The 13878-nt window shown below is 35.6% G+C and overlaps 2 protein-coding genes across 5 annotated transcripts in view; both read right to left on the bottom strand.

Moving 5' to 3' along the window:
* The window catches only part of LOC134198821 (uncharacterized), a 301226-nt gene that overhangs the window by 150822 nt on the left and 136526 nt on the right, over window positions 1-13878 (bottom strand). The window lies entirely within an intron of this gene.
* Window positions 1-13878, bottom strand: part of LOC105842315 (zinc finger protein chinmo) — a 74109-nt gene that overhangs the window by 33650 nt on the left and 26581 nt on the right. For 2 of the 3 annotated variants that reach the window (XM_038021863.2, XM_062668372.1), the window contains exon 2: window positions 8871-9016. In XM_038021863.2, coding sequence (XP_037877791.1) covers window positions 8871-8991 — 121 coding nt within the window. In that variant the 5' untranslated portion in view covers window positions 8992-9016. The remainder of the gene's footprint in view (window positions 1-8870; window positions 9017-13878) is intronic. The other variant, XM_062668371.1, reaches the window with a different exon arrangement.

Consider the following 13878-nt stretch of genomic DNA (forward strand, 5'->3'; position numbering starts at 1 on the left):
CCCACTCCACCGTCTGCGTCTAGCACACGAACGCCGGCTTCGAAAATTCAGGGATAACTAGCTCGGGTGCGCGTCACGTTGCTCCATTTAATAAAATAAAATCCGAATATTAAACATGTAGTAATAAATTGAGCAAAATAATTAGGAATCTTTTTATTAGAATCAACTTTTATTACAATTAAGTAATGTTGAAGACAAGACTGATGGTACATTGAAAAATATTCCTAGAAAAGCGTCGTATTTTTTTTTTATTGCTTAAGTGGGTGGACGAGCTCACAGCCCACCTGGTGTTAAGTGGTTACTGGAGCCCATGGACATCTACAATGTAAATGCGCCACTCACCTTGAAATAACGCAGTATAAATAACGCAGTGATCTGGTAACGGATGACATTTACTTCACGGCCAGCGGTTTAAAAAGAAGGAATAATAAAAGACATGACTAAAACACTTTTGTAGTTTAATCACGAAACGAAATAACTCGAGAAAACTACACTAAGCATTATACGAACTAAGATGGCTCAATGATGCTTTTCATGCAAACTTTTTGAAAGACCGGAGGTTCCAAATGATCCGTGTATGCCGTCTATAATGAAAATGTTATCTCCAAGTACTTACAGACATGCGCATTCTTTATTAAAGCACACACATGAGTATGTACTTACAGTTTTTTATTAGAATTTTTTTATTGTCCGTTGTAGGCAGACGAGCATACGCCCCATCTGATGGTGAGTGATTACCATCGCCCATGGACTTCAGCAATGCCAGGGGCAAAGCCAAGCCGCTGCCTACCAATTTATATCGCGTTCCACTTCCAAAGATGGGACAGCCGCTAAACATTGTCCCAAGTGAATTGGCTATATCCATCACTTAATACCAAATGGGCTGTGAGCTCGCCTGCTAATGTAAAGTAATCAAAAATAAATCAGGCACGTAAAGGACAGCAATCTGTATTTTTCTAAATTTTTATTGCGTTGGTCACACCTTGGTCTATTGCTAATAGCCGTTTATTAAATTTATATCTTATCACACTGCTTTAAGGTCTAGGCAGATATTTGCCAGATACTACGAGCTTTGGGAATCTTGCATAGCGCCAAAATGTCCTCTGAGAGTCCCCAAAAATGTTCGAGTTTTTAGTAAATAATTACTAAGTGAAACTAGTAAGTTTCACTTAGTAATTATTTTGTGTGCTTTAATATCATTGTATTACTACAGTCCGGAATAGATTTAGTTTCAGAGTATATCTCCGGTACATTATTCACAGACCCAATTGGTATTACTATGTATTTTTAGGTAAATTTTCTTACTAAGAAGCGTTTTGATATAAGCTGAACGTTTTACGTGATCGAGAAAAGAAATTGTGAATTTAACATAGAAATTATATATAATATGGATAAAGTTTACTGTTGCACCATTCATTCACCGTCCAGGCGGTTCGATTGTGGAATGCTCTGCCGGATGCAGTGAGAAGTGCTCCAACTTTAAACTGTTTTAAAAGAATGGTGAAGGAACACTACTTATCTGCTTAGTGCTGTTTGTTGCATCATTTATCATTTCCATACTGTTGATTTATTATGTGTGTGTAAGTATATTAGTATATATTGTATGTAAGTATGTATATTGGTATATATTTTATGTAAACGGTATATATCTGTTTATTATAATATGTATATATTTTCTATAATAATGTATTGTCTATGGTACACCGCAACATACCTGCTATATTTTTATATTTTACAGAATTTCTGTAAATTAAACGGTTGTCTGGAAGAGATCGCTTTTAGCGATAAGACCGCCTATTGTACATACGTGCTTTTTGACTGTTTTTTTGAATGTAAATTGTGTTGGTGTGCAATAAAGTGTATTCTCTCTCTCTCTCTCTCTCTCTCTCTCTCTCTCTCTCTCTCTCTCTCTCTCTCATAGAGGAAGGTACTGTAAAATAATTAAATTATGAATTCTGACGCATAATAAAAAAACCCAGTACCTAAATATTGAATTTATAATTAACATAAATACGTTTTGAGGAAACAAAGCACTTATATAAACTCACCCGGTTTGTTCATTTAATGATTGTAAGACATTATTTGAATGATTTTTTATTGCTCATGTTGGATAGACGACCTAATTGATGATTGATGATGTACGACATGGAATTGAGCGGTAATAAGTTAAAAATACAATAGATGGTCTTGACGCTGAATCTATTTCTTTTAGACAACCATTAGATGGATGAAAGCAAAGAAAAGAAAAACGTAAAATGTAGGGTAGTTATAATTTTGCAATGTTTTCTTAAGTAAAGCTAATCCTATCTTTCGTATTCATCATTGACGGCTTATAATTTTTAATTATCCGAGTAAAAATCATACACATATGTACTTATTCAAAGAGATATTCCTTCTGATACTAGAAATGCGAATATTTGTTAGCATGAAAGCCAGTCTCTTTCAGGAAAAAGCTACGCGACTGGTTTTGATGGACCCTCACAACCTCATAGATAATACATCAGAATAGTGAATAGTTTATAATAAACACCACAGCATGCTCATTGCGCGAACGTTTGCCCAATATCGTCTTCTCGCATTAAAACTGTAATCTCAAATCTGTAATCTCAAAACTTACTAATTTTACGCGAGAGTGTTTTGTGATATTTTGTGACATGTAACATGTGATATTTTTAATATTAATCATCTTTGCAACATTTTTTTTTTACCAGTTACATTATCTGTCTTTTAAAGTAAGATAAAAGTATGTATTAATTTTGTTAATAATAGTCAAAATATAGGTAAACTCAAAAAGCTAAATCTAAACTACGCTCTTTCGACAGTATTTATAAAAAAAATAGTGGTGATACTAAATGATTCCGCATATTAACTCAATTTCGAATATTTTTTGGTAATTGTACACTTTTAATGCGAAAAGACGATATGGGAACTACTGTGTGCTTAGTGCGAGCTTTTTAACGTTTTAACGATACAGTAACAGTTAACTCAAATTTGTATGCAGTTGAAACAGCGCCCCTAGCGGCAAACGTAGGTAAACTTTCCAACTACATACAAATTCGAATTAACTTTTACGCTATCGAGGACGTTAAAAACTCGTACTAAGGACACCGTACCTACTGTGCCAGTGAGCCAGTCATTGGGTGTCCATAGATCCCCACAATCAGTTGGAATACATTTTATAAATAAAATATGTTGTACATTGATCCCAGGACAGTCCTAATATGAATGCGGCTTTACTGGAACTATTAATATTAATACAAGTATTCCAGCAAATATTTTGAGAGAGAGAGACATATCTATTTGAGACGAGACGACACCAGAAGCTATTCCGCATCGGCAAAGAAAACGTGACGTGTTACATTAACAGCCGTATTTGAATAAGTATACTTCTAAGGCATAAAGACCAGACATCAGAGACCTCCTATCAGGAATATATCGCTTTCAGTTACGTACCCCGCGTTAATGGAAGTTCGCTCGTGGTCTATGCACGTACATATGCTGAATATATTTTGATTTATCTAATTACAAGGTTTCGCGTATTCGATGTTACAAGAATGTAAAATGAATTATATTCAAAAACCACTCGATATTTCCTGGAACGAGAAATTGACGAATCAAGTATTATTTCAATTTATAACCAAATTTCATGTAACTTATACAGAAATATGTACATGCATAATAACATGTACATAGCTACGACATTGACACTGCCAACCGGTCACCGTTCTCGTCGAACCGGTCGCTTGCGACGAAGGGCTCGACGAGTAAATTAACTCTCAGACACAGCCCACTGAGTTTCTCGCCGGATCTTCTCAGTGGGTCGCGTTTCCGATCCGGTGGTAGATTCTGCGAAGCACGGCTCTTGCTAGGGTTCGTGTTAGCAATGTCATCAGGTTTGAGCCCCGTGAGCTCACCTACAAACGTTAGGGTTACGCTGAAATAGCCTCTCAAGGCTCTCAGCTTAGGTAGGAAAAAAAAAGAAAAAAAAAAAAGGACACTGCCAAATTGGTTACGAGATGTCAAAATAATTAATAAGGCGTATTGTGATCCTACACTGATTTGTCTTACCTTTTCCTGAAATATCCCTTGTCTTACTGGTGGTAGGTCCTCTTGTGAGTCCGAACAGGTAGGTACCACCAACCTGCCTATTTCTGCCGTGAAGCAGTAATGCGTTTCGGTTTGAAGGGTGGGGCAGCCGTTGTAACTATACTGAGACCTTAGAACTTATATCTCAAGGTGGGTGGCGCATTTACGTTGTAGATGTCTATGCGCTCCAGTAACCACTTAACACCAGGTGAGCTGTGAGCTCGTCCACTCATCTAAGCCAATTCACATCTCAAGGTTAGTAGCGTCGCGTTGTGATGTCTATGGACCACTTAAGATAAATGCCATAAGCTCGTTCATTCATCGACGCAATAACAATAATAATGAACCATGTTTGCATATTTATCGCCAGTATAATGTGAAATTTTAGACTTTTATTCTATTTATATTGCTAAGTTTAATATCGGCAGAATGTACACCATTCAAAATTCAGTATTATTGGAGGTAATTGCGCATGTGCGTTGCATCCCTAAGCTATCATCCTTTGTGCTCTCCCTGTATCGTCTTGAAACCGCTACTAATTGGGTCAAATAATGTCATATAGAACATATAGTATAGCGGCATTCTAAAAAACTTATTCAAGTTGAATATAAAGTGACATTGAATTTGTTGACATTCTTCAATGTTGCCACAATCAAAATAGCTTCCTTGCTAACTAATGTAGTGTGCTGTGTATTAAATTTATATTTAAAACTCTTTAGTTTTTAAAAAGGATTTTTCTGCAGTGCTTTTTCAGTGAAGTCTGTAATTCAGTAAAAAGAAAATTCAGTTTGCTTAAAATATTAGTTTTATTAAATTAAGGGTTTTAAATGTTGTTTTCTTAACGCAATTAAGCCTTTCATTGCTTATTCATTCTGAAGTGCCAAATATCATGTAAAGGATATAGAAATAGTTACACGCTCAGACATTCGCATAAGACAGAAGCTTTCAGCAAAAGAGACAAGACGTATGTGCTTAGTGTATGTATTTGTCTACATTACACGATATTTTCCAAGTATATGAATTAAATAGCCTAGCTTCTAGGATCAGTATGTGAGGTTCATAGACATATCGTCTTTTACCTTCAAACTCGAAGTCTACATTTTATTACGATTTTATAATGATTGAATTCTAATCGCATGATTAATCGGGAAATAGATAGGTGAGTGACAACTACCAGTAAAGGTTTGCGTAATGCCTTCTCACTAATTCAGATAGGAACTAGAGCATTCGAAATTAAAAAGTTTGAAACGAATAGAAAAGGATATCGTTACTGCGCACGGATGAACCGACATTTTGTTTATCTTTCATTAAATTTGGACACGTCGATAAAAGTGACTTATTTGTCGACTGAAATTCATTGCTTTTACAAAAACAACTAAATAATAAAACTCAAGGCCAACGTTACGTAAATTAACACGAGGCGTGCACTTAAACTTATTTATCAGAATCTACAGTAATATGCATTTATTTGAGTGTGTATGTATCGTCAAATGTAACGAAAAAAGAATTGCCAAAATTATCAGTGCCGATGTCAACGACCTCTTTATCAACTTAGGAAGATTTTAGCGTACATGCACGTATGAGCTGTAAATTATGTGATAAATGGTGATAATATTTCAAAAAAAAATTGCTCTTACAAAAATGATTTTATTTCTTCTTGTTTACTGGTGGTAGGACCTCTTGTGAGCCCACGCGGGTAGGTACCACAACCCTGCGTATTTCTGCCGTGAAACAGTAATGCGCTTCGGTTTTAAGGGTGGGGCAACCCTTGTAACTATACTTGAGACCTTAGAACTTATATGTCGAGGTGGGTAGCGCATTTACGTTATCGATGTCTATGGGCTCCAGTAATCACTTAACACCAGGTGGGCTGTGAGCTCGTCCACCCATCTAAGCAATAAATAAAAAATCTTAACATGATAGGATCGGTTTGCTCGTTTTAGCTTAGATTACATCATTATAAGCGTCTCGGAGTCTCAACTGCAATGGATTCACCGTTACTGTCAAAGAATCCGATTGCACGATTGCTTGGTGACAAGAAGGAATGAAACGATGATATTGACACGTGCTCAGAGCACGCCCCAACACTTGTAAATGAAATTAAATATGAGAGGAAAATATAACAGTCAATTATCTATACTAATATTATAAAGAGGAAAGATTTGTTTGTTTGTTTGTATTGAATAGGCTCCGAAACTACTGAACCTATTTGAAAAATTCTTTCACTGTTTGGAAGCTACACTATTCCCCAGTGACATAGGCTATAATCTTTTTTGAAAAAAATTAGGGATCCTTACTAAAACTCCAATAATGTAACCCAAGGTGTAAAAAAATTACCTAAAATATTCTTTACATCGTCTGCCCTGCGAAAACTATTGATGATAGAATAAAATAATGTACCACGACTTTGTAGAACACATTATTGATTACAAAATGTCTCGTGATAGCATATGTCTAACTATTATAGTTACGCCGCAATAAGTGTTCTTTTATTTAAAAAAATAAAGCCACGTCAAATATCGTTGAAATTTTTGTTAAAGACCCGAGCGGAGCCGGAGCGGGCCGCTAGTTATTATATAAATGTTAAAACATCTTGATTTTCTTAACGTAGCGCCAAATAGCTATCCGATCGTCGAGGAAAAATGCAAAAAAAGAACTCGATTGTTATTATACTTTACAGCGTGAGATAATCGTGAACTGGATTGTTCTATTTCACCAAATACGATTGTTTTGATTCTTTAAACAAATCGAATTTATTCATTGTTATACTAAAGATTTTATTATTAGGGAAAATTCGAATACTTTTCTTGACAGAATTAGCTAATGGTAAATTAACTTATAATTGATCTATTTCATTTTCTCTCTCTTATCCAATTAGTTGATTAACTCTTTCTGTACACACAGGAAATTGAGTAATGCACAAAATACACTTTGTTTTACTAATGGAATTATTAGAGATAATCTTTTTTTTTTGATAATATGATATATTATCCGACTTTTAAAACAGTGATAGATCGGCTTTGATAAACGTATTAAACAAAACAAGATTTATAATGCGGAAATAGGAATAGACAAACAAAGTCAAAATCAACAACTGTTAAGATATTATAAATCGTATAAAAATATTATAATGTATTTCTGCATAGGTTTCTGTTGTGTTAGATAAAAAATATAATTATTTTTATCAGGGCCTAATTACCATTGTTCTCGTTACGTAAAGATATCGTAATTTGCATTTCCAAAGAGTAGAATCAAGGAAACAACGCGACCATACGCTTATCTGATAAAAGTATCTATGAGCAGAAGTGTTTTTTTTTAATGCTTGTATTTAAATTGACTTATTCTAAATTAAGCTTTGAGGATGGATGTCACCCGTAATCACATCTTAGGTACACAGTATAGTATCTGACTCAGCATTGAGGTGATCGCATATTCCGAGTAAACTAGGTTTTTTATTTATTTTTAAACTGACGTATATATGACCACGCGACCACTAGTAGTCACCTCAGCTCATGAACGCTAGAACACTAGAACCTAAGGAAGGTTTGGCTGCATCCCTCGTGTTTCTAAGGACACTCCTCAAATCATGCTTGAAGAAGAATACATCGTCGCGCTTGTAAAAGCAAGAAGAAATAGCCGTAGAACTGACTGGGGTTACATCCCAGTATCTTCTTGTTAAAATTTAGCCAAATAATACCTCTAACATACTTAGTATATCCTCCACTTTCGGAAAGTCCTCAATCATCGATTTGAAAAATTATTATGTATATCATCAGCCCACAGACGTCCACTGCTGCTACCCCAAGATTCGGTATAAATACCGGTCTAAAGTTACCACCAACATTCAGCGGATTACCGCGACCTTCAGGAGCTCATCAGTCGGATAAATAATGTATGTAATTAATGTAATTAAGATTTTTTTAAATGTTGATACTAATGGAAACTAAGTAGTTTGTTAACGTATTTCATAGATTACTAATAACAAATTACAAGACATTTGAAAAAAAAACGCTGTTTATTCAATTAAAATAATACTTTGCACAGCTTTTGATATTTTGTTCTTACGTAAAAGTTCATTGTAGTATTTAAAATCGTAATAGAAACACCGATTTAATAGCACCAAACGATTCTAGAAATGAATAGATTTCAAACAGTTCAGCAGTCTTCTTTTGGCGTTTTAGTGCACAGAAATAATATGGAATGGAACAGAATCGATATTGTGATTTCGGCATAAAATAGTTTCTTCCCTTGGGTGTCATAAAAGGCGACAAGGGATTCATTGAACAATAGACAATAGCGTTCTCTGAGTGTTGTACCAGCATACTACGATCTGGTGGTTTACTACTGGTAAAGGCTATTGAAATTGACACTAGTCCTAATCGATATCATTCTGTCAATTTATATACCAAAACCGTCCTCGATTCTAATTTAAAAGGTAAGGCAATCCTAATGCAATTCGCTCAAGATTTCCACTTCACGTCTGGGCAGTGGTCATCACTTTACGACATCTATGGACCTAATACCAGATGACCTGTGAAATAGATAACGCACTAGACATAATTAAATAGCTTACAGATTAAACCTGTTAGTTTATGGGTAAATTAAAACCTATGATGATATTGTACTTAAGCTTAAGGCCTACCCTACCTACGCCCTATTAATCATCTGAACAAGAGATCGAATCTCATTTTGTAAATGACACCTGAAACTCACAAAACACTAAACTACCGCTAAATCGAAGAAAAGTACCAGGACTACATGAACTAAAAGAGTTCTCAACTCACCTTCGCAGTAGAGCGTGACATCGGCGAGACTCTCCGAATTCCAGAGGTTCGCGAATGACGTGGCGAGGTTCGAACCGAAGCTGTTCCATTTTAGGCAGTACTGTTGCTGCTGCGAGTCCATGCCCGGGCCGCCTCGAATGCCTGCCCTGTAATGAAAATTGACGTAAGGAATCTACGTAGACTCATTAATTACGACTAAGTGATTATTCGGTCGGTTTTCTTTTGTATAGAACTGGGTATAAAGTACCAAATTACTTTCGGTCGTTCTGAAAGTATTTATTACTTATGCATTTGTATTTTTTTATTGCATAGATGGGACGATCTCACAGCCCACCCGGTGTTAAGTGGTTACCGGAGCCCATAGACATCTATAACGTAAATGCCTCCACCCACCTTGAGATATGAGTTCTAAGGTCTCAGTATAGTTACAACGGCTGCCCCGCCCTTCAAAACGAAACTCGTTACTGCTTCACGACTGAAATAGGCGGGGCGGTGGTACCTACCCGTGCGGACTCACAAGAGGTCCTACCACCAGTAATTACGCAAATTATAATTTTGCGGGCTTAAGTTTTTTTACACGATGTTATTCCTTCATCGTGGAAGTAAATTGTGAACATTTGTTAAGTACGTATTTCATTAGAAAAATTGGTACCCGCCTGCGGGATTCGAGCATTGTTGCATCGCCACATACAACTCATATTCGGCTGTGCCTAATTCCTAATTATGATGAGTCGGTGAGTTGATTTTAAAACGTCAATTCGTTCACATACATGTGAAATACCTAGTACAGAGCGGTGTGGCTACGATCGATACCCTCGATATCGGACAAACAATTGTTTGGTGCGCATATGTAATTAATGTACTGAATATCATATTGTGTCGTGACCATATTTTACATATTGTGTACTTTGCTATCTACGTAAAATACGTTCTTTAGTAGTGCATTTTCAGACATCCTTTTTTGCCATAGACCATTAGACTTTAAAACATACTTCTTCACGGTATCACCTAAGGATCCTGATATTTCCAACTTTAAAGGAAACTTAAAAATAAATCTCTACCACTACCTCGACCACTTACAGAAGTATATCTGCCCTCGAACATGTTTTTCCTTTCGAGAGCAGAATACAAATGGAAATTGCATTATAAAGAATGAAGCCCAGTAAACAACTGGTGGTTTTACTGGTGGTAGGACCTCTTGTGTGCTCACACGGGTAGGTACCACTACCCTGTCTATTTTAGTCGTGAAGCAGTAATGCGTTTCGGTTTGAAGGGTGGGGCAGCCGTTGTAACTATACTGAGACCTTAGAACTCATATCTCAAGGTTGGTGGCGCATTTACGTTATAAATGTCTATGGGCTCCGGTAATTCATTAAAGGTTAAATGAGAAAACTGAGCGTTCATATGAGCAGACAGCATGGCACAGACCCACAAGGTCGGAAGAACAGTAATCGATGCGGACACACAACGTTGAATATGTTATGTGGAGCGTTGGACATTCCCACGGTGAGCTTCCACGGGCCAAATGTATATTTAACTTTAGAGGACACTAGCTGTACCCGTCCGCTTCGCTGGACATTTAAAATTAACATTATTATTTCTCACCCCCACAAAGATTCTCACCATTAACGCCCCCGCAACTGGTGTAGGGAGTCCAACACTGATATAAATATTAGCCTATCCATTAAGTACATGTATTTTTTACATGGATACCAAGTTTCAAGTGAATTGGATGCACGGTTCAGTAGTTATAACAAAACATCCGTAAAAACCACTGTAGATTTGTATATTAGTATAGATTAATTGGACGCCACGTCGAAAATTATCGACAAATGTGCTTCCTTGTTCGTTTTAAATAATGGGGGTTAGAGTTCAAAGTTGCTGATTTAAAATAGTGACAACTTCCAATTGTTTTTGGAAACAACAAAAAAAACGATTTTCTATTTGACTGCACTCGAAGGTCATAGAGCACATAGACAACGAGAACGACTTTGAGTCATGAGGTCGTAGTCTCCACTGTATTGCGTATGCCTGTTCTTCTCTTTAAATAAATATTCATGAGTATTTAGCAGTAGAAATAGGCAGGACTGTTGTGCATACTCGTCAGCGGCATCACAATATGCTCCATCACAAGTACCGTTTGAATATGTTTTTTTTCTTTTAAATTATAATTTTAAAAGAATTTAATGAAAGTACCGAACATTTTCATCTGCTTGAAGAATCAAATGAGATTCAATATGAGATAAGGACGTGCCAAATAATCTAAGCCCGTCCTTTTCATACAAACAAACAATTGTCGTCACAGTTTAATTTAGTTTTTGATTTACACAAAATTATTGTAATTTTTTTTTAAGAATTAACTGTTTCGCAAAAATAAAGAAGTAACGCAAACCTAAAACTCTATATATCTATAATGTTATATTTAATTTTTAAAATTAGTAACTATATTAATTAATGCTATAGGTCATCAACCTCGCAGGCTTTGTAGGGTTGTTCCAAGGCTGTAAATACTGCGATCAGATCGATTCGGCCAGAGGCCTTTGAATATGTAATGCACAGCAGTAGCCGTTCCCACGCTACTCGGATGTAGTGTTATTAGATTTTCGATAATTAACCTGATACTTTAATTGATGTTTAAATGAAACAAGTGTATGTAATGGTATGCGCGAAAACAAATATATCATCTATGTACGCTATAAAAATTTGTAATTACCATTTCAAATATCCTATACAATCCGCTTTGAACTAACGACATCATCCAAAATTCTAGATTGTTTTGTAATCAGATATTTAGATCGATATTGCATTTGTAATAACACACGATATCTCGAAATGAGTCACCTGGAAAAATCTCTTATTGTGAAGATAAAGATGACCCAACCCAAACAAACGGCCAGGAATCAAGAAACTATCAGTTCGTTTTGTGCGAAATTTAAAAGCCAAGAAATATTTCTTTATGGAAGAATGGTCAATAGCTAGCACTAAAATCAAATATTTAACACGTAAATCGCCCGTGGCCACGGACACCATAAATTATCCGTAACATTCGAAATAATAATATAATAACAATGAAAAACGAGAGACTAAACCATGAAAATAGTTTTAATTGTGTTTGCGATTCGCGAAAACCGTAGAAACTAACATAAAACAAAGTAATAAACATTGATCCCAACTTAAATAGATCATTGTGAAGATGAGCCGTTCAAAAAATTTCGGTACTTAGTATCGAGAAAGGAAGGAATTAAATGTTTGCTTGTCGTACATAAATAAATACAATGGCTATGGGATCAAAAATGGCTTAAGCGCAATAAATACGCAAGATAATTTAAAGGTCGTTTTTTTCCAGAAATGTCTAAGTGTATGATTGAGCGGATGATCAAGCGAAGGAACGTCTTAGTTGACTTCTTATAGTACGGCTTTTAATTTTATCTCGTTTTATTGATTCGTTTTTAGAGCCTTGAAGAATCTTTAGCATTTTTCGGTGCATTTGCACATCTGTTTTCTCGCAGCCATATTCTGTAAGGTTGTAAATAATGGCGTTGCGACATTCAAATATTAAGATTGCCACCGATTACATGAGTGTGTTCGAAAGTGCTTTATAACAGCTTGAGATGATCTTGTCATCTTCTTTTTTGCATCACACCACCTGCCTGCAACGGAAGGTTCGTCCCTACTTTCTGGAATCGACTAACTGGATACATTTACCCAGAGTTCCTTTCCAGAAATAATTTCCGACTTATAGAATTACTAGATAGATGAGCTTGTGAATTGAATTTCGGGCCTAAAAGGATTACTAACAAATGAACAACGCTACGGTATTTCGTATTAGGTCTACGACTTTAAAAACCTTCCGGAGATATAAGGAATATTTGTGTGAACGCGTCTAGGCTGGCCAAGATGCATCCAAACGAATAGAAGTCTTCTCTACCTGTACGTTATCGATTGACCCGATGACCCGTTTCACGAGAATCTACCGGGCTATTTAATTTGTTAATTGCTTTCGACAACCCATTTTAATGGAAAAGTAGAGAAATTCATTTACCTTCTTCTTGTTTGTTGAGTTGAGTGGTCTGTCGTGAAAAAAAAAAACGATTTTTGATGTTATTGTTTTTTTGGGTATTGTTAAAGATAGTTTATTGCTCAAGGTGGTGAGCTCGCAGACTATTTGATGTTTAATGACACAAAATATAACATTGAGACGTGATATTGAATAATTTAAGAAAGTGACCTTTATGTGAAGGCATAACAAGGCTAAAGTTTGAAGTCTATTTTTTTAAATTAAATTTACTTTTTACTAATAGTATAAAATTTCAAATTTGGGAGCTTGATTGGTATCATTATTTATGTACAGTATTTTAGTAGTTAACTACTGAAGACTAAAATGGTATACCTAAATAAGACATAGGTACTCTGCAAAAAAATATATTATATAATTAATTGTTGTAGACATATCTGTGGACGTGTTGAAAGTATACGTACGTACTTATTGTTAAATTATAGCTGAGTCCGTAGACACCGCAATATCCCGATCCACTTTGGATATGAAATCAGAATATTTAATATTTCTAATAAAAGTTGTGTTCATTGTGGTTTAATCACACAAATACTACAAGAAACTCTGAAAATACGTATAATATACGTAAAATAATACTTAATTTTCTTTGTTGGCAACAGTTGGCGGACGGAATCACGTGATCTTAGGCAGTTATCGAAAATCATCGATATCTTAAGTTCACTGTCTTAATAATTTATTCATACAAATTGTAAATAAGCAATAATCATGCTAAATTTACTTATAACATGTCGTTACCCAAGCTATATTTGCATCTCGACTTTCTCTTTTAAGTTCTTGACGCATTTGGACGTGAGTATTCATTAGAAATCTTCTAAGTAGGAAGTTAATACATCCAGACAATGAAAACAAAGGTAGCGTACGATCCTGTACTTCATATCAACGCCCAAATTTAGTGCACACAGATTCAATACGATATCGATTCGATTTCTGCCT

This window comes from Bombyx mori, chromosome 4 (assembly GCF_030269925.1).
Source record: "Bombyx mori chromosome 4, ASM3026992v2".
Lineage (NCBI taxonomy): Eukaryota > Metazoa > Arthropoda > Insecta > Lepidoptera > Bombycidae > Bombyx > Bombyx mori.